This window comes from Lynx canadensis, chromosome D2 (genome assembly GCF_007474595.2).
Source record: "Lynx canadensis isolate LIC74 chromosome D2, mLynCan4.pri.v2, whole genome shotgun sequence".
In the NCBI taxonomy this organism is placed as follows: Eukaryota; Metazoa; Chordata; class Mammalia; order Carnivora; family Felidae; genus Lynx; species Lynx canadensis.
The window spans coordinates 25,217,731-25,245,352 of NC_044313.2; the positions used below are offsets into that span (position 1 = coordinate 25,217,731).

The 27,622-nt window shown below is 39.6% G+C and overlaps 1 protein-coding gene across 2 annotated transcripts in view; it reads left to right on the forward strand.

The window, feature by feature from the left end:
* The window catches only part of CFAP43 (cilia and flagella associated protein 43), a 121,429-nt gene that overhangs the window by 39,457 nt on the left and 54,350 nt on the right, over positions 1-27,622 (forward strand). For both annotated transcript variants that reach the window (XM_030335032.1, XM_030335034.1), the window contains 10 exons: positions 2,849-2,929; positions 6,109-6,257; positions 8,677-8,780; positions 12,777-12,917; positions 13,866-14,038; positions 15,069-15,218; positions 17,476-17,606; positions 19,532-19,679; positions 22,062-22,163; positions 22,951-23,028. In XM_030335032.1, the coding sequence (XP_030190892.1) occupies positions 2,849-2,929; positions 6,109-6,257; positions 8,677-8,780; positions 12,777-12,917; positions 13,866-14,038; positions 15,069-15,218; positions 17,476-17,606; positions 19,532-19,679; positions 22,062-22,163; positions 22,951-23,028 (1,257 nt within the window). The remainder of the gene's footprint in view (positions 1-2,848; positions 2,930-6,108; positions 6,258-8,676; positions 8,781-12,776; positions 12,918-13,865; positions 14,039-15,068; positions 15,219-17,475; positions 17,607-19,531; positions 19,680-22,061; positions 22,164-22,950; positions 23,029-27,622) is intronic.

Below are 27,622 nucleotides of genomic sequence, written 5' to 3' on the forward strand. Positions count from 1 at the left end.
CTCTTCTGTCTCTCAGAAATAAATAAATGTAAAATCTGAGGAGCCATCCTGTTTATAGTCATCACCCAAGTTTTCCAAGCCAGAGCTTTAAACAGATTCATCGCTCATGAGTTATTAACACTCATTAAACTAGTAGTATTTACCCTTTGTCAGAGTAGTATAGACCCTCTGAGGATGGAAATGAAATACTTGCCATACACAAAATATGAATTTGACCTACTTAGGAAAAAAAGCCCAACTGCTACATTTTGGAAAGAAACTGTTTTCTTCCTGGTGTTTAACTGTTTAGTTTTTATTGATCTCAAGAAACATTTCATTTTTCATATGGTTTATCAACAAATCCATTAAAATTTTGGGAGTTCTAGCAAAAATATGTACAAGATCTATATGAGAAAAGTTACAAAACTCCTTTGAATGAAATCAAACAAGATCTAAATAAATGGACAAATATTCCATGCACATGGATAAGAAGACTCAAAATCGTTAAGGTATCAGTTCTTTCCAAACCTTCCAAACTTAACTTGTCAGCGCCCACCACAGTCTAGTATGTGGTAAGATTCAATGCAATCCCAATCAAAATCCCAGCAAGTTATTTTATGGATATCAATAAACTGATTCTGAAGTTTATATGGAGAAGCAAAGATTCAGAATTGCAAATACAATATTGAAGAAAAAAATGTATGACCAACACCACCCAATTTTCAAGATTTATTTTAAAGCTACAGTAATCAAGACAGTATGGTATCGGTGAACAACTGCACAAATAGATGAATGGAACAGAAGAGAGGACCTAGAAATAGATCCATACAAATATAGTTGACTGACCTTTGACAAAGGAGCAAAAACAATTCAATTGAGAAGGGACAGTCTTTTACCAAATGGTGCAGGAACAACTGGACATCCACATACAAAATCATCATCATTATCATCACCATTGAGTTACAGACTTTACACCTTCCAAAAAAATTAACTCACACTGGACCTAAATGTAAAATGAAAAACTATAAATTCCCATAAAATAGCATAGGAGTTTGGCAATGACTTTTTCAACACAATACGAAACGTAATCCATGAAAGGAAAAACTGATACATTGGACTTCATTAAAATCAAAGGCTGATACACTAGGAAAGACAATATTAAAGAAAGTAAAGACAAGCCACAGACAGGGAGAAAAATCTTTGTAAAACATGTATCTGATAATGGACTGGTTTCCAAAATGTGCAAAGCATTCTTATAGCTCAACACTAAGAAAATAATCAACTCCAGTAAAAAAATGAGCAACATATTGGAATACTTTACCACAGAAACTATACAGATAGCAAATAAGTATATGAAAAGATGTTCAATATTATTCATCATTTAGAGAATTGCAAATTAAAGCAATGAGATCACACCACACACCTATTAGAATGTCTAAAATCTAAAACGTGGACAAGACCAAGTGCTAGCGAGGATATTGCAGCAACAGAAGCAATTACTCATTGCCTATAGGAATCAAAATGATATAGCAACTTTGCAAGTTTGGCCCTTTCTCACAAAGCTAAACACTCTCTTACCTTATGATTCAGCAATTGGGCCTCTTGGTATTTGAAAACCAATTTGAAAACTGGGCCTCTTGGTAGTTGAAAACGTGTGCCCACACAAAAACCTATACATGAATGTTTATAGCAAGTTTATTCATAATTGCCAAAACGTGGAAGTAACCAAGATGTCCCCCGGTAGGTGAATGAATAAACAAACTGTGATATATCCATACAATGGAATATTATCCAGCACTAAGAATAAATGAGCTATTAAATTGTGAAAGGATATAGAAGAGCCTTAAATGCATAATGTTAAGTGAAAGAAGCCAATTTGGGAAAAAGCTATATGATTCATTCTATGTGATGTTCGGGAAAAAGAAAAACTATGGAGACAGTAAAAAGATCAGGGGCTGCCAGGGACTCAGTGGGAAGGAGGGAGGGAAAGATGGAGGTGGAACACAGCGAATTTTTAGGGCAGTGAAACTATTCTGTATGACACTGTGATGGCGGATACATATCATACATTTGTTAAAGCCTGTAGGATGTATGACACAGAGAGAACCTTAATACGGACTATGGGCTTTAGTCAATAATGTATCAATGTTGGCTCCTCAATTGTAACAAATGTACTACACTGAAGGCAAGATAATAATAGAGGAAATTTTATGTATCTGGTGGGGGGAGGGTAAGGGCAACTTTGTACTTTCTGCTCAAAATTTCTATAGTACTGAAACTGGTCTTAAAATCAAAATCTAGGGGCGCCTGGGTGGCGCAGTCGGTTAAGCGTCCGACTTCAGCCAGGTCACAATCTCGCGGTCCGTGAGTTCGAGCCCCGCGTCGGGCTCTGGGCTGATGGCTCAGAGCCTGGAGCCTGTTTCCGATTCTGTGTCTCCCTCTCTCTCTGCCCCTCCCCCGTTCATGCTCTGTCTCTCTCTGTCCCAAAAATAAATAAACGTTGAAAAAAAAAAAAAAAAGCAAACTCTATTAGTTTAAAAAATGTATAATTTCTTGTTTCTAGCTTTACTCATTAAGCGATAATCCTGTTGAATTTCTAAGTGATTATGTTACATGGAAAAAAATTTTTGATTTCACTTTTCTGATCCTAAATAGTTATTATGTGTTACTTAAATTGTATTAAAGATAATTTAATTTTTGTTTAAATCAGAAGTACTGGTGTTGTGATTGTCATCATAATCCATACAAGTAAAATGAAGTATTATAGTAAGTCATCCAAGTTATTGACCTACTAAAAAGGGATTTAGAATATGATTCTATAACAAAGTCTTGTTTTCTGTTTAGGGTTTTATTTTTCTTTCTTTTACAGACACTCACACATTCAGGGGAAGTTTGTGTTTGGTGTTTAGAAGATGGTACTTGTGCCAGCAGGATTTGTCTGAATACCCCAGTAAGTGTGGCTTAGAAATGGATTGAAATATTGAATTCTAATCTAATCTATGTTTTCATATTTACATGTCAGTAGTCTATGGAAATACTTGTTACACATGCCAGTAGGGCATTTTTACCCTCTGTATGTAGAGTAATTCCTGTGTATAAAGTATATTCCGCACCCCGGAAGGTAGAATATAAAGTACGGTATTGGTGTATACCAACATTGTCTGTGGTGGCAATTGTTTCTGAGGTCCTAGTGGTTTATATCTCACTCACGCTGTAAGTTCCCTGTGGTTTGGCAGGGTCTCTGCTCCACACAGTCTCTCTCTCAGGGAGCCAGGCTGAGGGAGGCTGACTCATAGCTCCTCAATGCCATGGGTATGGGAAGGGAGTGTTTGAGGGTCTTGAAGTAGCACTTAGGTGTTTTTACTCAGAGATGAATCACCCCCCTCGGCCATAACTAGTTAAATCGCCCCATCTAACCTCAAGGAGGTCAGTTAGAAATGAAAGAAAATTGCTACTCTAACCAGCTTGAGCCAAAATTAAGGAAGTGGGAGGTGTTGGCTTAATTGACTATAAAGTATACAACTTGTCCGGCCTCAGATGTGGTTCCATCCAGCAACTCAAATGATATTATCAAGGATCTTGGTTTTTTCTCTATATCTTTAGTTTCACCCTAGGCGTCTTTTAGTGGTACCCAAATGCCACAGGTGTCAGCCTCATGGGTATCAGACCATCAAGGAAGAAAGCCTCCTCCAGTGGGAGGAGGAAGAGAAAAGAAGCTTCTCCTTTCCCCAAGGCTAAATGTCTTCTAATGTCTTTTTTTTTTAATTTATTTATTTATTGTGTTATAGAGAGAAAGTAAGAGGGGAGGGCCAAAGAGAAAGGGAGAGAGAATCCCAAGCAGGCTCCACACTGTCAGCACAGAGCCTGACACGAGACTTGATCTCATGAACTGCGAGATCATGACTTGAGCTGAAATCAAGAGTCAGCTGCTCAACTCACTGAGGCACTCACGCACCCCATTTTCTAATGTCTTAATAACATCCCTGAACTAGTCACTGTGGACAGAGGAATGAGAAATGCTAATTGACTTAAGCTTAGCCTTGAAAATGGGAGTCAGATCTGTTTCACTGAACCTCCAAAATAGGAGAGATGGTTTCTCAATAGATATTCCAGAAATTTTCCAGAAGGAAGGTGTATGGATGCTGAGTGGCAAACCACAATTTCTCACAACACTCACCACAAGGTGATCCCAGTATTTCTGCTATGTTCATAGTACATTTTTCATAAAATAACATTTCTAAAACATAAAAGGACCAAGAAACAATGGCAATGCTATTTCTCCCTGAAATCATCATTTGATGTATTCTACAGTTCTAGATAAGATATGGATCTTGGTAGTAGGTAGGGAGGTTACAGTCCTTCCCCTTTATAAAATTAAAATCTCAATTATAAGACAAGAGGAAACATCACACCTCACATAAGAGGGATTATAAGATGCAAAGGCACATAATTCAATGGGATATATAAAACTCACCCCAACAAATAAACCTAAAAATTCTTACCTAAAAGACTGAAATGTGAGTAGACAGCATGTTCTAGTGACAAGAGCTCATATGTATTCATTTCTGTTAGAATTACTAGAGCTTGAAGAGATCTTCAAGTTCATCACATCTCCTTTTACAAATGAGAGACATACAAATGGTTAACCACCTACCTGAGAGTCTCTCTAATCAGGGCTTACCTTGTTCTTCTTGGCTAAAGAGAGATAGAGGCACCGTGAGAAGGCTCACTTTCTGTACCAGATCTCTCCTTCGCCCAACCAGAAGGGAGACATTCAAACAGCTTTCACGGTTAATTTGACAAATGTTCACTGAACTCCAAACCAGGCATGGCACACTCATATGGTTCAGCCTGCACTGGGGACAACTGGTGGTTGCCCCTTCCTGAACAATACTGCTGCCTTGTGGGGAATTGGTAAGTGCACTGACCCAGCAATACTGAGGCCAGGTCTCCTGCCTGTGCCCGGGACTGTGTTCCCCATGAACATTTTAGGCAGAGACCCCGGCCCAGCACTGGGATGGGAGGATGTCTGGACACTAGCAGCTTCCCTTGATGGCACTTGCTAAGGAACAGAAGACCCCTCCAGATATTGCTGTATATTTTTAACCCGGCCGACTATTGCCCGGGAATGGACGATAATTTCAACTGATTATTTTGAGAACACACACACACACACACACACACACACACACACACACACACACAGATCCCATAAAGACTTTTAGTTGAAAAAGAGGAAAAAAGAAAAACCCTCACTATTTCGTTTCCAGTTTCACACTGAGATATCACTATAAAGACTCAACCTTGGAAAATTCACCTTTAAAAATAAAATAAAGACATGCTTGGTTGGACAACTGTACACTCTAATGAGTTCTCATCTTTGTCACCAGCTATGGGATCCTGAAGCAAATTGCTACATTTTTCTTGGCCTCCATTTTCTGTTCTACCAAATGATTATCTCCTAAAGTCTTTTCTATTTCTAACGTTCTATGATCGTATTCAAAACAGCCTACAAAATATAATTATAGAGGAATGAATCTGATTGCTTCAGCGTCGTGAAAGCAGATTTACTCCCCTAGACCTCATATTCTGTAGATGACTGTGAGGTAAGCAGGAATCTGCGATGCATGTCTTTGGTTACTGAATATATGGTGCAGTGATATGGTTATTTTCTTAAGTCTTCCTCCATCATACCAGCATCCCAGGATCTACCATCAGCCAACAGATGAATGCTGATTAAAAAAAAAAAAAAATCTCTAACATTCCAGAAAGATGTCCAAAAGTGCTAGGAATGTATTTTAAATTTATTTTATTTTTTTTATTATTATTGGTATAATCATTTCATAATCCTTTAGGGATATAAATGAAGCCGTGGTTTAAAGCTCAAGAAATCTTTTTATATTTTTATGATGCTAACTTTAGGATTAAAGAATAAGACGTACAGATTCCTGTGACTTATGCTATCTATTAGCTCAGGAATGCTGCATGTGTAATTTGTAATATCATACAACACTTGCCAAGGTCCTCATTTTGAGGGCTTTTCAAATAAACTGTAGATTCTTATGTGTAGTAGAGCAGGCTTTGTGTTCTGGCACAGGGAAGTTAAGCCTCTGGGGTTATTTTAAACAGGCGACGGTTCTGGCTTCCTCTCCCTCCTCCTTCTCTGCCGCTGTGGGCACCCAGGAGGGCTCCATCCATTTCCTGGATGTCAGAGATCCTGAGACCCCTCGGGCAGTTTACAAGGTCTTTCCCTCCGAATGGTCTGTGCAGCACCTCCTGTAAGTACTTCCTGCTTCTGGCAGCAGCATTGTTAGGACTGTCTGTCGAGAATTACAGTGAAGCCATAATTTCTTTTAATTTTAAGTTTTACATGTTTTGTTTCAAAAATTAATACACTGACTCAGGTCACTATTCAAAAAGTACAGAGGGGTGCATCGTGAAAAGGCTCCCACTCTTGTTCCCAAACACTCAGTTGTCCTCCCTGGAGGCAGCCTGTTACCAGTTTCTCATGTCTTCTTTCCAGAGATATTCTATCCATAAATAAGCAAAACAAACAAACAAACAAACCAAACAAAAAAACAAAAAAAACCCCCACAAGTAAGTTCTTCCTGTTAATTACACAAATAATTATCGAGCACTTAGAATGTGGTACGTGCTTTGTTGTATGAGATGGATACTCTTATTGTCTCCATTACGGGGGAGGAACATTAGGCACGATGTGTTAAATAATTTGCTTAATATTGCACAGGTAGTAAATAGCAAATGTCAGGATTTGAACCCAGGTAGTGGGGGTCCAGAGTCACTGCCTTTGCTTTTATTTCTTTTCAAGTTTTGATTTAAATGCCTTTGCTTTTAATGGGTAGCAAACTGTATACAATGTTCTATACCTCATTTTTTTTCCACTTAATGGTATATTTTGGACAATGTTTTCTATCCACACATGAAGACCTTCCTTATTCTGTTTTATGGTACGTAGTATTCCATGATATAAATATACCATCATTTAAAACTTTTTAATTTTAATTCCAGTATTGTTAACATACAGTGTTAGATTCGTTTCAGTTGTGCAATATAGTGATTCAACAGTTCTACACATTACTCAGTGCTCATCATGATAAGTGTCCTCTTAATCCCCTTCACCTGTTTCACTGATTTCCCCCCCTCCCCACCTCCCCTCTGGTAACCATCAGTTCTGCATAGTTAAAGCGTCTATTTCTTGGTTTGTCTCTCTTTCTCTCTCTCTCTCTCTTTTTTCCTTTACTCATTTGTTTTGTTTCTTAAATTCCACATATAAGTGAAATCATTTGGTATTTGTCTCTGACTGACTTATTTCACTTAGCATTATACTCTCTAGCTCCATCCATGTCATTGCAAATGGCAAGATTTCATTCTTTTTTATGGCTGAGTAATATTCCATTATATATATATACATACATACATACATACATACACACCACATCTTCTTTATCCATTCATCAGTTGATAGACACTTGGGTTGCTTCCATAATTTGGCTATTATAGATAATGCTGTAATAAATTTAGGGGTGCGTGTATCCCTTTGAATTAGTGTTTTTGTATTTTTTGGGTAAATACCCAATATACTATCATTTTTAAAGACTGAGTTCTTTGGGGTTTTGTTTTGTTTTGAGAGAGAGAGAGAGAGCATGCAAGCAGGGGAGGGGCAGAGGGAGAGGGAGAGAGAGAATCTTAAGCAGGTTCCATGCCCAGTGCAGAGCCTGATGTGGGGCTTGATCTTACAACAGTAACATCATGACCTGAGCCTAAATCAAGAGTCACTTAACCAAGGGAGCCACCCAGGTGCTCCAAAAGTGTGTATCGATGGGCATTTAGATGATTTCAAATCTTTTGAAGTAATACTTTTTAGAAGACAGCATAGAGACATTGGATTTAGACTTGTGTGTTATTGTTCTTTCTTTTGTTAATTTATCAGAATAGTAAGTATTAATAAGAAGTGACATTGGTGCCCTGCTTTACAGTTTGAGGTGCTGTCATACACTGTATGTGAATGTGAACCTCACTACAGCAGTCAGAAAGGTATTATGTTTGTTCCTGTTCCACAAATGAGAGGATTTAGGCTCAGAGAAGTTAAGAGAAGCTTTAAAGGATTGCCTAGCTAGTGCCTGGAGGAGGCAGGTTTCCACCTGCTGCATTGTTGTGCTCACGGCTCCCTCCAGCTCAGGGGGAAAGGAGCTGTAACCTCACTCCATTTATACCTTTGCCGCCTCCTCTTTCTCAGATCCTTTTCTCTTATTATAATTTCTATTTTCCCATTTTTCTAATTTGAAGAAGTTACAGAAACATTTCACTACATTCTTCCTCCTCCTGCCAGGCACTAGATGTCACGGTGATCACTAGTTTGAGAATTGTTTATTTCCACTTTATTTCCATACCAAGAAAGCTCTGGTGTCATATTTCACTTACTTATGATGAAACACCACTGCATCTTCTCGACTGTGCGCTTTTAAGCTGCAGTTTGGAAATAACATTAACCTAGAATGTAATGATTGTATTTACCTGCAATCACTTGGCTCTTTACAAGATGGGATAATATTAAAAATCACAAACCATAAGAATGACTGGTTTTGAATGTATTTCCACACTGTCAGTCAATAAGTTTGTTTACCATCTTACTGGTGAAACAAGCAAAATCTGAGCCTCAGATTTCTTCTTTCCTAGTTATGACCAGCGAGGGATATATCTATTAGTTGGAACATCAGAAGGATGCATCTTTATCATCAATGCCAATCCATCAAGCTTGTTTCAGATCCTTGGATTCGTAGGTACAACATGGAATGTTAATTAATTGGCAATTAATTAATGAAAATACTGGTCACTTTATTCCAAAGAATTTAAGGTTGTGAAAATGAGGCCCTAGTGTATTTTCTATAAAGGAAACATTTAAATAACTGCTGTAAGTTATGTAAGAGAATTCCCACATCACGTTTAAAGGGTTTTTGGTACCTCTGCTTGGCACATAGTTGAGCTAAATAAACTTTCTTAACTAAATTAATGAATTAATTTAGATATTTCTCATGTTAGATATTATATATATTATACATATATTGTACACATATATAATATGTATGTATATTATTATATACATTATATATAATGCTAGATATTTCTAATGTTATCACAAAAAGTAGTTTCATTGGTTTATCCTTGAAATATATTTTAAAATACTTGATCTCTATTTAATAGAGATAGCTAAAGAAAGTTTTAGTACATGCATCTTTAATATTTCCTCTTTAAACAAAATGATATCTAGGTTTTTCAGTAATGTCATCCACATGCCCAGGTAAACCACAGACCTGGAAGGTGAGGTAGCAGTTATGTGATAAGTAATAAGAACTAATACTTTCCTTTCTGGTATATTTTTACCCAAACACATTTTTAATTTATTCATTAACTTTTTAAGATTAGTGAGTGCCTACTAGGTCTAAAATGCTGAACCTAGGTCAATGGGAGCATGAAAAGGTCAAGGAGACAATTTCGTGGTGGAGGAATAAGCAGAGCGCTGTGTAGTCTCAGAGGAAGAAGCAATTAACTCTGCCAAGTGTGAGGAAAGGAGTGGAGACCAGATAAGGAGGTGCAGAGGGTTGGGGGAGAGTTCCCTGAGGATTTAAGTAGTGGGGGATGGTGTATATTAGTATTCCAGCTCAGGAGGAAAGTCTGAGTAAAGGCACTTGGAATGGCCAGCAGTCTGGTATAATAGGTAAACAGAAGAGTTTACTCGATGATGATCATGGCAATGAAGTCCTGAAGAAGATGAGGGTCTTGAATATCATTGCAAGGAGTCTGGGACATCCTCTGAGGTTTTCAAAATGGGCCTGGTATGATTTGACTTTGGAGGATGACTCTGCCACAAGTGTGAAGGATGGAGCTGAAAGGCAAGAGAATGGAATAAAAAAGAGGAGTTAGGGAACAAGTCTAGTAGCCCAGGCAAGAGGTGACAGTAATCATAACAATAGCCGACATTTATCGAGGTATTCTTTGCCATATGATCGCGTTCTAAGAACTTGGCATGTGTTAATTCATTTAATCATTACAGACAACTTTTATGGGGTAGAGACTATTACTATCCCTATTTATAGATGAGGCAATTGAGGCACAGTGAGGCGAAGTACTCATTCAGAGTCATGCGATTGAATAGTGGTGGAGCCGGGACCCAAATCCAGGAAGTCTGTCTTGAGGCTCATGCTCTTATCCAGAGTGCACACACCATGCAGCAGTCATAGAAAGAGAAAGGAGGGGACAGCTCTGAGTGAGGAAATTGGCAGGACTTTGGTGTTCCATCAAATGTGAAAGGGGAGGTTCAACATGACTCCAAAATTTCTAGCCTGGATGGTGGAAGTTTATGATGTCATCAAATGAAGCAAAAACTCAAGGAAAAAAGGAAATTAGAGAGGTTGAGGGATAGCGTGAGCTGATGAGATTTGTGTAGATTTGAAGCTAATAAGCTCTTTATTTGGGGATATTTAGCTAATGTTTGGAAATGGAGATTTGTAGTTCAAGTCTTAATGATAGCTTCCTGATCTTGAAATTGCAGAAGCTGATGGGAAGGCTTAAGAAGATAGAGTAGGGGTGCCTGGGTGGCTCAGAGGTTGAGCATCCGACTTCGGCTCAGGTCATGATATCATGGTTCATAGAGTTCAAGCCGCATGTCAGGCTCTGTACTGACAGCTTAGAGCCTGGAGCCTGCTTCAGATTTTGTGTCTCCCTCTCTCTGACCATCCCCCATTCATGCTCTGTCTCTCTCTGTCTCAAAAATAAATAAACATTAAAAAAATTAAAAAAGAAAAGACAGAGTAGAGGTAAATACCAATTACTTAATGAGACCAAATGGATAAGCTAAATATGTAAATTCGAAGACATGGACTGTGGTAGGACCTATGGCTCATCTCGCAGTGGATGCACATCCTGCTTAAATGTTCCATTTTTTAACATATCTGGTTAAAGTGTGATGGGAAAAGCAACTTCCATTGCAGTTATGGACAGAGGAAGATGAGGCAATAAAGACAACTGAGGACAGGCCAGTGTAATGAGAGCACTGGGAGTCCTCACTCCAGAAAGAGCTTGAAAGAGGAAGGCTGATGAGGGTGTGGCCTGGCAGAAACTTGAGCACAGTGAGGGCTGGGATGAAGCCCTTGTGCATGGGCCCATCAGCGGGTAACTCCTGGGAGAGCTACTGCTTTGGAATAGAGGGACAAAGAGGTTAGGGAGGGCGTGGTGGTCAGAAAATGAAGTCCATAAGTAGCAACTTCTGTTTTAAGAAGTTTGCAACAGAAAAATAAAATTGGACAGCTATGGTGGGGAAGCAGGGCTGCAGCAAGGTCGCAATCTGAAGATTGGGTAGTCTTGAGAGCTGAATAGAAGAAACCAATAAAAGACACAAGAAAATAAAATGAGGACCTGAAAGCACATGGTCTAGTAGGAGATTGGTGGCCTGGGCTCAAAATCAGAGATGTAAAGGATTGCATTTTATTGATACAAAAATATCTCCTGAATAAGAACATTAAGGTCAGGGCACCTGGATGGTTCGGTCCGTTAAGCATCCGACTCTTGATTTTGACTCAGGTCATGATCTCACAGTGTGTGGATCCGGCCCCACATTGGGCTCTGGGTTGACAGCGCAGAGCCTACTTGGGATCCTCTCTCTCCCTTTCTCTCTGCCGCTCCCCTACTCGTGCTCTCATGCTGTCTCTCTCTCAAAATAAATGCATAACTTTTTTTTTTTTAAAGAATATTAAGGTCCTCTTTGTATCAGATGTCTTTGGTCTTCTTTGTTGTCAGACGAAAGACCACCAACTGACCACCTGAGGGGAGGGGCTGATCCTGGGGGCCTGAGAAAGTGGACACATACAGAACAGCCCCTGTTCTGTGGAAAGAGGGAGTAGTGACTCTGGAAAGAACTGAAGATGTGTCCCAGGCATGCCACCTTTCAGAGGCCCGATTTCCAGAGAAGCAAACTCATAAAGTCATGGGTGTTTCCACCATACCCACAATATCTTGACTACAGATTCAGAGAACACTGATGCTAGACTTTATGCAATACCAAGAGTGGGCAAACAGGCCACAGTGGACAATGAAGGGGCCAGAGCAAGCAGGTGCTGCTGAGTGGGGTGTACATGGCAAACTCCAGAGGCTTCCCTGACAGGGAAGGAAGCTCAGCCCAACTGAGCTGGCTTGAATCTATCAACCCAGATATCCAGTCATGAGAATCCCTCATAGTTCATCAAAAATGTCCCCATCACTTCTGTATAGTTTTTAAGTTTATTTATTTATTTTGAGAGAGAGAGAGAGAGAGAGAGAGCATGAGCAGAGGAGGGGCAGAGAGAGAGAGGGAGAGAGAGAAAATCTACAACAGGCTCTGAGCACAGAACCCAACATGGGGCTTGATCCCACAAACTCTGAGATCATGACCTGAGCCAAAATCAAGAGTGGGACCCTTACTGACTGAGCGCCACCCAAGCACCACCCCCCATCACTTACGTTTAAAGATCACTTTAGGTATACACTCGAAGCTTGCTGTGGATTCTCTCTCTCTGCCTCTCTCTCTGCCCTCCTCCCCGGCTTGTGCACACTCTCTTTCTCCCCCTCTCTTTCAAAATAAATTAACTTAAAGAAAAATAAAGGCCACTTTAAAAATGCAATAAATAAATTGAAATCTAAAGGCTTACTGAAGGCAGTCCTATAATGTGATACCTTACTTGAGATGATAAAAGATTCTTTAAACTTATGAATGATGACTTATGATGATTTCTGTTTGCTTTCAGAGGTGGGCAAAGACATTTTACAAATATCCACAGTGTCTCTTTTGGAAACAGACATAGTAGAAGTGATGGTGCTTTCGCCACTTCCGGAAACAGGAAGAAGCAGATTGGAAATATTTACTCTGCCTACAACACTGCCACAAGGTAAAGAAAAATCAAGCAACCCAGATGAGTAGTCACTTAGCTTGTTTGCTTGCCTTCTTTCCTTCTTTCCTTCCTTCCTTCCTTCCTTCCTTCCTTCCTTCCTTCCTCCCTTCCTCCCTTCCCTCCTCCCTCCCTCCCTTCCTTCCTCCCTCCCTCCCTCCCTTCCTCCCTTCCTTCCTTCCTTTTCTTCCTCCCTCCCTTTCTCCCTCCCCACTCTTTCTTCCTTTCTTTTCTCTAATGATTGCATTTTTTCCCTCTTAACATGTAAAGACGTAAAATGGCCATCTTTTATACATCTTACAAAGTGAAACTGATGTGCCTGCTAAATGATGTGAAGTGTGGACTTTCCTCAAGTCCTTGTCATTCATACGAATGTATCTTCTTCCCGGAGAAGATCAGGATCAACTGGTGCTTTTGTCAGATCGATATGTCATTTTGTGATACCTGTTGTTCTGTAGCTTTAAATATACATAGTTAAATTCAGATAGCTTACTGTGTAGTAGCTTTCACTGATGAAATTATAAAGAAAGCTTTTTGGATAAAGAAGCCTGATGAAATAGACACTCTTTGTTTTAGATAACAAATATATCTGGGTAGCTATTTTGTAAATACATAATTACAGAGTCTGAGAGAGCTGAAAACCTCAAAGTACTCTTGTGTCTTAATTAAGACTCTCTAGACCATCATGAGTATCTTTTAATATGTCTCTACCTAATTGATTAAATTAACCAAGGTCTTATAAAAGATATTTTACTATCAGTCACTTAATACTCGAGTAGTTCTAGTGGATCTGTGTTGTTTTAAATCATTTTTTGTCTCCTAATAGCCTCTGCAACATTAATTGAGCATTTGAATTTTTTATTTTGCTTTTCATAGTTATTCATAATGATTAAAAAATAAAATCACTGTATGGTGCAAATGATCTCCTTTCTTCCTCACATCTTACAGTTTCTACAAGCTTTGCTGATGAAAGAGGGAGGCTGAGAGATGAACTCATTGCTAAGTTCCTGTATGAGATAGAACATACCCTGTCCTCTGCCGTGTTGGACTATCAGAGTCACCAAGTATATGGCTTCTGTAACCAAGTGCCATACATCTGCAGCTACCGTCTTCCTGAAAAAGTATGCCAAAACTTAAGCGTGCTATTATTTGTCTTAGCGATCATGATTGACACGTTGTGTTAATTACACACGATGCATGCTTTAACATTATAGTTCAGTTAACAAATGGCTTTATTACACTAACATAATTTTCTCGAATCAGATACATTATGAGCATTATTTGTTAATCCATCATAAATACATTTGAGCAACCTTCATACTTGTGCTGCACACATCCTTACTCATCACATAAACATGCAGGTAACTCTATTGACTTTGTGTGTTTAAAAACGGTGTAGCATTAGAGCATGTACTCCACAGGTGTTGGGGGGCTCCAGGGTCTATGGTTTTCCATGGAACTTTGCACCTAAGCCAGAAGCAAAATTACACAAAATAGATAAACTGTTTTTGCCATCCTTGTATCACACTCTTTTCAAACCTCTCTCTATCGTATCACTCCTGGTACACTCACTGGCCCAGATTATCTAGCACGCTTACTCTCTAAACCCTCCTCTCCCAGGGAAGCCACTGTCAGCAAAGTATGAGACATCACAGAAGTAATATCTGAAGTGGCCTTTGAAGAATAGGTCATATTTAGACACGGAGAAATATTGTGTACAATTTTGGCAGGAGGTGGAGGTTGTTGAGGTAGGGAGGGGACAGGACTGGTGGGAATGGGGTGGACAAGGGCATTCCAGACAAAAGTCACAGCATGTGTAGGGGCTTGGAGCTGGGAGTACATGAGAGAATACTGATTCATTTAATTGTCTTGAGCATGGGTGTGTGTGAAAAGGATCAGTAAAAAAGAAATATTGTCAGTGTAGGCTGGGATCTTTAATTGCAGCTAACGCCTCATGACTTTTCTTAGTTGGTTAGAACAAATGTTAATTTACAAACAGATGAAAATGTGGTGCAAGAAAAGTGGTGTATCAGTTCACTTCCGTGGACAGCATTTGCAGATTTGAATCTGATCGTATATGCACAACTGCAAACCCTTAGGTACCACTCTCCTGCTCTTTTCTATAACGGAATCATGTTCTTTGATTGGCAGGAACATAGCGGTATTTGCATCCTTAAGCCATACCAAAAGGTGCAAAGCAAGCACTACGGACCTGGCATGCTCTTTCTGTCTCCGCATGGATTGTGGCTCACAACAATAGCTAAAGGTGGAATTCTGTGTATCCGAGATGTTCACACTTTGGTAAACAATCTTTTTTTTTCTTTTTTTTAAATCTTGGGGATGTTTATCTTGATCTCATATAAGGAACAAAAGCCCTCAGGAAAGGAATTGAACTTCTTTCTTAGGTCAATTAACTTATAACTTATTCACCACTGGTTGTAGTACTGACTTTAACATTTTACTGGTGTTTTTATATGCTGAGGGTTTGAGTCTCCAGGGAGGAAACACCAACCAGTAGACTGAGACCTGCACAAAATGAGCATGGGACCCGGACACTGTAGATGAGCTGCTGCCCAGCTCTGTCACCACTTAGTTGTGTGTCCAGGAGACTCACTGACCTTGACTGAGCTTCAGATGCTCATCTGTAAAATTAGGGAACCCTTCCATGCCCTCATCCTCTGTGATTCTGATGAGAGCCGGTGAGAGGGTATATGCAAAAATGCTTTGGAAATAGTGAATTGCCATGGAAACCTAGAGATTATTACCCCTATCTCCCTGGCCTGGAGTGACTCTGGGCTGGTTGCTGCTGCCCCCCACCCAACTCTTCAAGTGATCCCGAGAGAGCAGAAGGGAGAGTTCTCCCTCATCCCTTGCAGACCAATCTCAACATTACCAATACTGCTGCCATTTTCTGATTTCCATTGGGAAAGTGCAAATAGTTTCTTCTTCCAAAAACGTGCAGGGTCCTCTTCTAGGTTTTGAGACCACGTTGTCCTGGTTGTCAGTCTACTTCGATGAGGTCAGTGATTCTTACCCAGGGTTCCACCCCACACACCTGAAGCCTTGCAGCCACCTACATGTCACAGTCCTGCGGGTCCACAGCTAAACCGGGCCCTGGTGTGCACATCCTGCTCTTCTCGTTCATCTGTGTAAGAAAGCATATTTGGAATGCAACTGGACAAAACTGATACTATTATTGTACAGGGAAAGTTTTGAATCCTTTAGAGATTATGTTGAAGTGGCCAATTTGCAAACTTTGCTATATTGTCCCTTATTCAAGTGATTTAAAATTTATTTATTAATTTTGAGAGAGAGAGAGAGAGTACACGTGCAGGGGAGGGGTAGAGAGAGAATCCCAAGCAGCCTCCACACTGTCAGAGCACAGAGCCTGACGCAGGACTCCAATCACAAACCGTGAGATCATGACCTGAGCTGAAATCAAGAGTCACATGCTTAACCAGCGGAGCCACCCACATGTCCCTCAGGAGATTTTTAACATGCTATAGTTGATGGTGGCATGACATGGCAAGACATCAAAGTTCTTCTGGGTGATTCTGTGCAAAGCACCTCACACATGAAGTTATTCACAGCAGCACTGTGTGTAAAAGCAACCTAATAACAATCAACAGAGGACTGGATAAATCATGGTCTATAAATGATACATAAGGAAAACGTGAAATATTATGCAGAGTGAGAAAATCTTTACGCCACAATGTGGAAGGAACCTCAAGATCTATGGTCACGAAGGAAAAGCAAGGTGCATGATATAATGTATTATGCTCCAGTTTATGTTAAAAATTACGATTGCATAAAAATTTGCTCATATGTTCTAAAAGACATCTGAAAGGATATTAAAGGTATTAATTACACTGATTGGCTTTGGGAAGTGGTGGTTGGGGAATGGAGACAGAAAGGAGATTTCACAGCATTGTTTTTCAATTTTGAAACCTTTGAATATATTGCCTATTAAACAGTTAAAATTTTCTTTAAAAAAATCATGGTTGAGAACCAGCATGACACATAAATCCCAGTTTTCAGTCAAGGAGCTTAAACTGTTGCCCTCTGCACCAAATCAGTGCTGTGTTTTGTTTGGGTTTACTTGACTGGTTTAGCCTCCTCCATGTGGGGCAGGTCACCCTCCACTCTTCACAGTGCCTCTTACCCTCCCTCAACCACTCAGCACATGTAAATGAAACCTACCTGACTCTTGAAGGCACCTGAATGCCATTTCTGCTTGCTCAAGTCCCCTCCCCTAACTTTGTAGCTTTCAGCAATTTGCTTCTGTGTGTCTGGTTTTCCTATTGGAAATTGGTGATAACAATCCCTCTCCTTCCATTCCACACAAATGAGAAAAATAAATCAGGATTGGTGAACGGGTTTTGAACCAGGGATTTTCAGTACTATGTATTACTAACAGGCTACTTCCATGCCAAATAAAACGCTGTTAACAAATAGAAACAGATTTACTCATGAGCGAAAGTGCATGTGACCCCCTTAGAAAAACTATGTGGTGGAATTGCATTTGTAATTTTTGCACTTTGTTCCTAAAACTATTGAGGAAACGTTTGCTCGAAGTCGGAGTCATTCTCACCAGGGGCATGGGATTCAATCAGTGAGAATTTCAATGGATGGAAAAAACATTCTAGTGAATGGGAGAAATGATGGTACCCTTGTTTACCTCAGATGGAGGTATGTACAGTATCTAAAAGCAACTTCATATGGTATAGTGTTGAAAATAAATATTTTGTTATTATTTATGTGTAGCAAGGCCACCATAACAGGAGACAACTGCCATTGGAAAGATTATTATACCCACAGATCCCAAGAGGAGGAGGTTTGCCAACTCTGTGGTGGGGCCACATGGGGAAGCCCCTGGGTGGGTCAGGAGGCAGAGGGAACAAAGGAAACATGGGCAACAAACCAAACCTATTTTGGTTTCCATGGGGAGGAGCAGGCCAGTTTGGCTAGTGTGGATAATTTCAGCAGCTTCTGGGGCATGGTGGCTGGCCCTGGTTTTCTGGTACTTGGCCCAGAGGTGATTAGGGCAGGGAAATAGTAGCCCTGAGTTGGAGGTGTGGGTTCTGGATTGGTTTGTTTGCATTTTAAAGGTGGCTCCAGGGTGAGTGGTTTCCTATCTGTAGCAACTGGCTAGTACTGAAGGGGCAAAGCCCCACATGTCAAAGCATCAAAACACAAAAAATAACAAGACATAGTTAGTACATATGAGATGATCAGTCCTCCCATTCACAACACCCGTTGGAGGAGTACAAGGAATGGGGATAATCCTCAAGAGTAGATAATTTTAAAAACTCCTATTCATCCCTTAAAAACCTGACATAGATATGTATGTGTGTTTACACACATGTAGATATAGTTCTCTAGTTAGACTTAGTTTAGACAATATTAATTTGGACTTTGCTTAGATTAAAATTAAAGTTCCAAATAAAATACTACTCAAGCATATAGATGATGACCAGGGGATAGAGAACCTGGAAGTGACAGCCTAGACTTTATATGTTGCCTTGGTTGATCTGTCAATGGATATCACTAGTCAATGTGCAATTTATTTCCACAAAAATAATATCTTACGGTGCCCCCTGTGATTAAAACAGTAGCAAAACATGGCCTTTTCCCAATGACATTGTGAAAATGTTAAATATTTGTAAATGTTAAATACAGGTAAATGGAGATTTTATATCATAACAATTTTGGTAGTCACTTATTTCAAAGACTCGTTTGAACACTGCATCATCAGGCCCAGTCTATGCATGGCATCTGAATAAGATACTAACTTGTAACTCATATATAAGTCCTAATATACCCTTTACACTAAGTGAACAAACAGCATTTCAGGCAACAGCAAACAAGTGCTGGAGACCTCTTGATAGAAGTAAGGGCATTTCCATTCATGGGTAATCACGTGGACCTCTGACTCAAAGTTGAGTTGGAAACCTTGGTCCAGGACTTACTAACTTTGACCTCAGACACATAATAACACCCTCTCTAAATTGTCTGCAACATTGTTACTCAAGGTGGGGTCTGCAGCAACTGTAAGTTTGTTAGAAATGCTTATATTTGGTCCTCCCCCAGACTTTCTGAGTCATACCTCTGAAATGGAATCATCTGTTTTTAACAAACTCTCATCCAGGCGATGCTGATATGCCTAAAGTTTGAGATGCCCTGATATACTGAGTGGAAGTAATGCTTTCCTCAATGACAGGTGGGGGCTATGAGGACTAAATAGGACAATGTAATTATGTACATGAGGCAGCGGAATGCCTAGTACATTCTAAGGCTCCACCGGAGCAGTGGCTCTTCTGTGCAGTGGCCAAGGTGGGTGGGTGCAGAGGGTATGTAGGGTAAGGGTACATGGACAGTGTGAGGAGAGGTCACCTCAGAGAGGTCAAGAAGCTTTGTCATGTCCTGGAGCACATGAAGGTGCTCTCCTCTAAGTAGAGCCCTAATAACTACAGGGCACTGTGAAGAATTGGCCGCCATATTTCTTTGTGTAGAAATGATGAGGTATCTGGAAATAATGCTGCTGAATGTAACTTTTTAAAACTGTGATTTTTGTAGCCAGTTTCTTTTCTTTTTTTTTTTTATTATTATTATAGGCGGTTTGGAGGAAACTTAGCCAGTGAAATTCTTGAATATTGCCAGAAACTTTTAATTTCCCTGAGCAACACCATGGATGAGGAGAATGATTATTTAAGTATATTAAAAAGAGAGTCCTTGAATTTGGGATCAACATCTGAACACACAGTTGAGTTCCAATACAGTGTTTGTCCCTCTTTCCTCCCTCCCTCCCTCCTTCCTTTCCTCTCTCTCTCCCTCTTTCTCCCCTTCCTTCTGTGCCTTCTACCCACCCACTGTCTCTTCCTTTCTAAATCAGATATCAGTTTTCAGTTTGTGGTTTTCCTTCAGCAGATATTTAATAATATTTCCCTTTATCCAGGTACCCCATGATTTTCAGAAAGACCATTAGCTACATCTGAGACAAAATATTCAGCCTTTCTCAAAGCAATATTCTCAAAGCAAATATTACATCTCAGGTTTTATTTAAACCATAATACGAGATCTGGGCTTTCCTGTGAAACAAATCTTACCCCTAATTCTAGTGCTTGATCAAACCAGTCTCTCTTTACTTTTATGTTACATACTTTATTCTGGAAGTGTCTAGCCAGAGAACAACATTCTTCCATTCAATCACTTAAATATTTATGGAGTGCCTACAAAGTGCCAGGCTGTGGGGGATATAAGTATGAACAAGACAGTAACATTTTCTGTATTCATGGAGTTTAAATTCTAATTAAGAGTTGGGTGTGAGCAGGGAGAGATAAGTACTCAAATAAGAAAATATTAGATAGTAACAAGACCTATTTAGTGAATAAAAATGCTTGTATTTGGCTGGAGTAACCTCTGTAAGGAGCAGACATGTAAGCTGAGATCTGAATTAAAAGAGGGTACAAAGGTGGGGTCAGGAGGGCAAGAATAGGGCAGAAGGGGAAAGACCTCAGCATGTTTGAGGCCCTAAAAAAAGGTTTGTGCAATTGAAGTGAACAAGGGAGAGAGTGGAAGGAGATGAGATTGTAGAAGTAAAAAAAGACCAGATAACGTAAGGCTTTGTAAGCCAGGTGGAATTTGGATTTTATGTTACATGTAATGAGAACCTATTAAAGAGTTGTGAGCAGAGGATTTACAAGATCTTATTTACATTTTTAAAAAATGATTACTTGCCACTATGTGGAGAATGGTTCCTGTACAGGACAAGAATGGAAACAGGGAGATTTATTAGGCTATGGTAAAGGTCCAGGTAACAGTGGAGGAGGAGGAATGTTATGGAGAGGAAGTGATAGATTCCAGTTACATTTTGGGGGTAAAGTTGACAGAACTCACTGAGAGATTGGACATAGAGAGGCAGGAAGAGAAAGGACTCTAGGATGACTCCTAGGTTTTTTACTTAAACAACTTTGTAGAATATGGTACCATTCACAGTGATGAGGAAGTTGGAGAGGAGAGCTGCTGTGGGGAGAAAGAAGGTATTCCAAAATCAGTTACCCATGCCGAGCTTGAGAATTCAAGCCTGCTGGGCATTCAAGAGGAGATATTAGGTAGACTGTTGGATAGATGAACTTTGAGTTCTGGGGAGAGGCCAGGATTGAAGATGTTGATTTGAGAGTCAAGGGCAAATGCAAAGAGTTTAAAGCCATAAAAATAGGTAAGGTTACTGTGGAAGGGGGGATGGTGAGCAACAGGAGACCAGGATAGAGCAACTTCTACAGATCCAGGAGAAGAGTTCAGGGATGCAAAGAAGTGGCAGCCAGTGAGGTTCTATCTAGTAGGGCCAGGAGAATGTAACATGGCAAAATCTTTCTAGAGACTCTATTGCAAAAGGGAGCAGAGAAAGGGGGTGGTACCTAAAGAGGAATGCAGTAGTCCATGGATAATAGCTTTCCTAGGACAAGATATATTAAAGTGTGTTTGGGAAAGATTTGTTGGGGAAGATTTAGTAAAAAGGAGAAATGGATCGTGCAGAAGGGCAATGGAATTTTTTTTTAATTTAATGTTTATTTATTTTTGAGAGAGAGAGAGAGAGAGAGAGAGACAGAGTGCAAGTGGGGGAGGAGCAGAGAGAGACACAGAATCTGAAGCAGTCTCCAGGCTCTGAGCTGTCCCAGAGTCCAGTATAGAGCTTGAACCCACAGGCCATGAGATCATGACCTGAGTCGAAGTCAGACGCTTAACCAACTGAGCCACCCAGGCGCCCCTCAGCGGGATTTTTTTTTCAAGTGTAAAGCCCTCTTAAGTGTAAAGAAGGAGGAAAAGATTGAGATCCTAAGTACAAATGGCTGGGCAGGGCGTGATAGGCAGAGCATGTGATCTACAATTATAGGAAGGAGGCAAAGAGGGATGTGGTGAATGTGTGACTTGTCTGATCATTTCTGTTTTCTCAGTGAAAAGTGTGGCTATTGTAAGGACAGATTGGTAGGAATTAAATTAATAAAACATTACATCTCGGGCAGGAAAATTTTTTGGTATTCTTTAAAAAAAATGCAATAAGTGCAGAGGGATCCAAAGCAATTATATGAAGTAGGGTGGGAGAAGAAGAATTTTAATTTTAAGAAATATCTGTCTTCTTCTAAGGTAAATGAAGATACGAAGTTAAGCATTGATTCATCACAAGAGGAATTAACCCAAGTTGATAATTCAAAGGAAATTCCCTGGATACAACAAAAAAGCCAAGAGGTATTTATAAAACATGGAAGAGGTTTGAAATAATGTGCCAAATAGACTAGCTTCCTATGAAAACCCACTGGAAAGTTAGGAAGTAGATATTAGTAGATACTAGTAGATAGTAGTAGATGCTTAGTAGGTACTACCAGGCAGAGCATTGCACCATACAAGAGTAACTTTCCTGAAAGCAAACACCCTAAACTAGCCCAATCTTTTAGATTAGGTTATTTTGAGCTTTAAGAAGTGTTCTTAAAGCAATGTGGAACAGAATCAAAATGTCTAGGGAAGCCAAACTGAAGAATAATCAGATACCTCATGTTGGAGTGAATGTTGAGGGACACTGCAAAGTTGATTTAAAGAAAAAGGGTGGTCCAGAAACAGGAGAAAGGACTTGGTAGCTTCAGATGTGCAGGAAGGTCACAAAGGTAGTAGCTTGTGCCTGGATTTAGCTTATTAGTCCCATTCAAGTTCCCCATAAAATAGCAGACTGGTGTCCTTTGTCAACTATTCTCTATTTAATTTTTTTACTACTTATTCTTTCCGATGGCCTTATAAATGACATCAGTTGCAAGTTACTTCGCTGGCCACTTACGTAGTAGCAGTTGACTTAAGCAAGACGTTGCAGTGGTGTTATTTCATGTGCACGTTGTATCATTAGTCTTTATTTTTTGTTTATTTCTAGAGAAGTGCTATCTATGTATCTATGTATCTATGTACCTATGTATGTATGCGTCTACCTATCTGTCATATAACTATCATTTCTCTTGCCTATCTAAGAGATATACTTGTTCCATTTCAGGCCATCAGAAAGGAGGTTAAACTGTTTTCCAAGAAAAGGAAAGAGATAAAAACAGGAATCAAAGCACTTGCTAAAACCGTAAGTGTTGTGATTTCATATACTAATACATCGGCCCTCTGTCTAAAATTACTTTCTACTATTTCATCCAACACAACATGAGGAGCTCTACCCATTTTTTCCTCTGCCAGTAAGCTCAGTTTTCTGAGATGCTTTTAACATGGTGGGATTTTTACCATACAACACTAAATATAAACAGTGGTTTTCTTCCCCGTCTTCCTGAAACACTGGATCTTATTTGTTTTTTTAATACTTATTTTTATTAAACTTATTTGTTTACACTTTTAAAAATTAAATAATGAGTTATGTAACTAAAAATAATGTCTTTAAAGCAACACCTGCCCTAGTTGTCTTCACTAGGATTCCTGTATTCCCGAGGTACATGTTTTCAATTCTTTCAGCTTTTTTGTTTGGATATTTACCTCTCTCTTTCTAAATAGTCTTTTTAATACTGCTATTTCTTGATATTTCTATTTTGACATTAATGGTGGGCTTCCTGGCATGGAAGAAGAGTATTTAGGTTCTTTTACATCCCTTATCAGTACAACATACACATAAATCCATACTCCGTACACACACTATTATAGCTACGTAAAAGTTCTTCAGAGCTGAGCCACATGGTATGTTATGATTACATTTCCATTTTATAATTATATTTTTCCTGGAATTCACAATTGCTTTTGTTTTAATATAAGCCTTTCTATATACCTATTACCTATTCAGACTCTCTTAAAATGCTAAAAACTCTTCCCAATACAAATACCTGAGGTAATCAAGCTGTCATGCTTTGGTTTATTTGTTTGTTTGTTTGTTTGTTTTTATGACCTGCCTTTCCATCTTCCAGCTCCAATATAAGCACCTTGCTCCCTACAGCAGGCAAATGGTCTAGGGAACATGTGTCCTAGGGACTCATCTTGTCCATTCTCCTGGGAAATCCTCTCACCTGCCTCCTGAGTTGGAGCCCCTCTTTCCAGAGCCCCATTTCTTTTTTTTTTTTTATTAAAAAAAATTTTTTTTAACGTTTATTTATTTTTGAGACAGAGAGAGACACAGCATGAATGGGGGAGAGGCAGAGAGAAAGGGAGACACAGAATCAGAAGCAAGCTCCAGGCTCTGAGCCATCAGCCCAGAGCCCGACGTGGGGCTCGAACTCGCGGACCGCGAGATCGTGACCTGAGCTGAAGTCGGGCGCTTAACCGACTGAGCCACCCAGGCGCCCCTGGAGCCCCATTTCTTGATGTACATCTTCCAATAGCTTCCTAAGCAGGACTACTGTGTTGTCCCATGCTTGAAGACATCATTTATCAGATAGCTGTGCTTCTGGCATGCCATTTAAATGTTATACTGTATGAATGGTGCCCGCCCCCTAGAGTTGTAAGAGCCTTATCTCCGTTCTTGGGAAAGGGCATGTGAGAGGGACATCTTTTAAGACTTGGTTTTTCTTAAAATGTCTTTATCCTACTGTCAGTGCTCATTTGATAGCTTGTGTAGGGGTTTATTGATTTCCTCTCAGAATTTTAAAGGCTTGCTCATCATCTTCTAGCTTTCAGTGTTTGCTTTAGAGAGTCCAATACCTTTCTGATTCCCAGTTCTTTGTCTCTGCAAACTTACAGGATCCTTTCTTTATCCCGGCTGTTAGGAAATTTCACAATTATGCTTCCTGATAAATTGGGTGGATATTCTTGGTTTGAGGATGCACATATACTCTCTGCCCTTTTCCATCCTGTTCTCAGCCGCAAGAAGCTGGCCTTTGTGGACTGCATCAATGTACTACCTTGCCCCTGGCTTCTGGTTAGGTGTAACCAGTGAGTGGCATCAGCAGGAGATCAGAGGGCAGAGCCTTTATTCCTCCAGTGGCCTCTTTGTGGTATCATGAGTTGGCAGTGACAGCTAGGCCTTTCCCAAAGCCTCCGATCTTTCCAAGTTCCAGTAACTACTCCACCCCCCTTGCCCTTCTCACATAGGAAGTAGGTAGGACATAGGAACGGTGATAGCTTTCTGTGGTTGCCAGTGGGAGATGCTTTATCATGCCTAGCTGCTCTCCTTTACCCTGACAATACTTTTGTAAAAGTTCCTCTCCCCAGTTATCCCAAGTGACTGTGTCATCTATTTTGTACCCAGTTTGTTTGCTCTGTCTTTTCCGTATGTTAGGCATTGGTGAGCACTTTCAATAAAAAAAATTTAAAAAAAAAATTTGATTTTCAGTTCTGGGAAATGTCCTCAAATTTTTCTTCGGGAATTTCTTCCCCTTTGTTTTATTTTCCTGGTTACTAACTAGGTTGAGCATCTTTTCCTAACTCTTTAAGACTTTGTATTCCCTCTTCTAGGAATTCCCTGTTTGTATCCTTTGCTTATTTTTCTATTGGGTTGTTGGTCTTTGTCTTTTGGATCATAGGAGTTCTTTATTTTTATTTTAATTTACGTTTATTTGTGATAATTAGGGCTAGTTAAGCTGTGATAATAACTAAACTCCAAAAATATAGTGGTGCAGAGATTAGCAGTTTATTCCAGGTCATTAGTGGCTCAGTTCCATGCAGTTGTTCAGAGATGCACGCAGCAGAGATTCAGCTGTCTTCAATACGAGGCATCCAAGGTCGCCCTGCTGGATCTCACCACAGTCAGCTGGGAGGGGAAAGAGCATGGAGAGGGGCAAGGGGAAAATCGAGAGGTGGCTCTTATTACCAGGTTGAACCACATGAGATCACAGTTTTGCACAGGTCAACCTAATATGCTATGTATATTTTTTCTTGTGTCTTAGCTTTTATAATGTGCCTTTTGAAATGCAGAATTTAAAAATTATGATCCAAATTTATTGATTTTTTTTAGAGCTTTTGTTTAGTGTGTCTGATCTTAAAAGGTCTTCCAAAGTCCCACGTACTTTTTTATAATACTCCTTTATTTAATCTGTAATTTACTTCATGAATAGTATGAGGTATGGATCTAAATTTATTTTTTCAAATAAACAGCCCATTTTGCCAGTGTTTTTTATTGAATATACCACCTTTTCTCCACTGATTTGTGGAACCTCCTCTATCAATCCCTGGGTTCCCGCATATACAGTGTTGTTTCTGGACTTTATTCTGAAATTGAGTATTGATAATTTTCAAAGCCAATTCCAAACTATTTTGATAGCTAGCTTTATAAAATAAAAACATTTTTATACTTTGAAAGTAATTCTCCCTTTATTCTTTTTTTTAATGTTTATTTATTTAGTTTGAGAGAGAGCACACACACGTGTGAGTGGTGGAGGGGCAGAGAGAATACTTTTTAATTTTTTAAAATGTTTATTTTATTTTATTGAGGTGGGGAGAGAGTGGCAGAGAGAGAGGGAGAGAGAATCCTAAGCAGGCTCCATGCTGTCAATGTGGAGCCTAACATGGGGCTTGATCCCGCGACAAGAGATCATGATCTGAGCCCAAATCAAGAGTCGGATGCTTAACCGACTGAGTCAACCAGGCACCCCTCTCCTTTTACACTTTAAAAAAAGAAAAATGTTGGCCTTTTTATGCACTTATTTTTCTATTTGAATTTTAAAATTGGCTTGTCAAACTCCAAGTTTTTCATTGGCTTGAAAAACTCTGATCTGACTTTGAGACTATATTGCTTATGTTTTACTTGGGTGAGGGTTTATTTGCTCTCTGAAAGTTTATAGAAATACATAATTTATAAAAAATTTTTATTAAAAAGTTTTTTTAATATTTACTTTTGAGATAAAGACAGAGTGCAGGTGGGGGAGGGGCAGAGAGAGAGGGAGAAACAGAATCTGAAACAGGCTTCAGGTCCTGAGCTGTCAGCACAGAGCCCGATGCGGGGCTCTAAGTCCAGAACGGCAAGATCATGACCTGAGCTTAAGTCGGATGCTCAACCAACTGAGCCACCTAGATGCCCCACAATTTACAAAAATTTATAATATAAATTTTATATGTAATATGTACTATATAAGTATACTATTTATATGTAAATAATACATATCTGTATTCAGTTAAGAATTCTTCAGTGAAGTTTTTTGTTTTGTTTTGTTTTGTTTTTAATTTTAGTTAACATACAGTGCAATATTGGTTTCAGGAGTAGAATTCAGTGATTCATCACTTACATACAACACCTAGTGCTCATCACAAATACCTTCCTTAGTATCCATCATCCATCTAGCCCATCTCCCACTGACCTCCCTCCATCAACCCATAGTTTATTCTCTATCATTAAGAGTGTCTTGTGGTTGTTTCCCTCTCTTCTCTTTTTTCTCCCCTTCCCATATGTTCATCTGTTTTGTTTCTTTCTTCCCCCCCACCCAGCAATGTGACCTTTATTTATTTTTTTAATAATTTTATTTGTTTGTTTGTTTGTTTGTTTACATCCAAGTTAGCATATAGTGCAATAATGATTTCAAAAGTAGATTCCAGGGGCGCCTGGGTGGCGCAGTCGGTTAGGCGTCCGACTTCAGCCAGGTCACGATCTCATGGTCCGTGGGTTCGTGCCCCGCGTCGGGCTCTGGGCTGATGGCTCGGAGCCTGGAGCCTGTTTCTGATTCTGTGTCTCCCTCTCTCTCTGCCCCTCCCCCGTTCATGCTCTGTCTCTCTCTGTCCCAAAAATAAATAAACGTGGAAAAAAAAAAAAA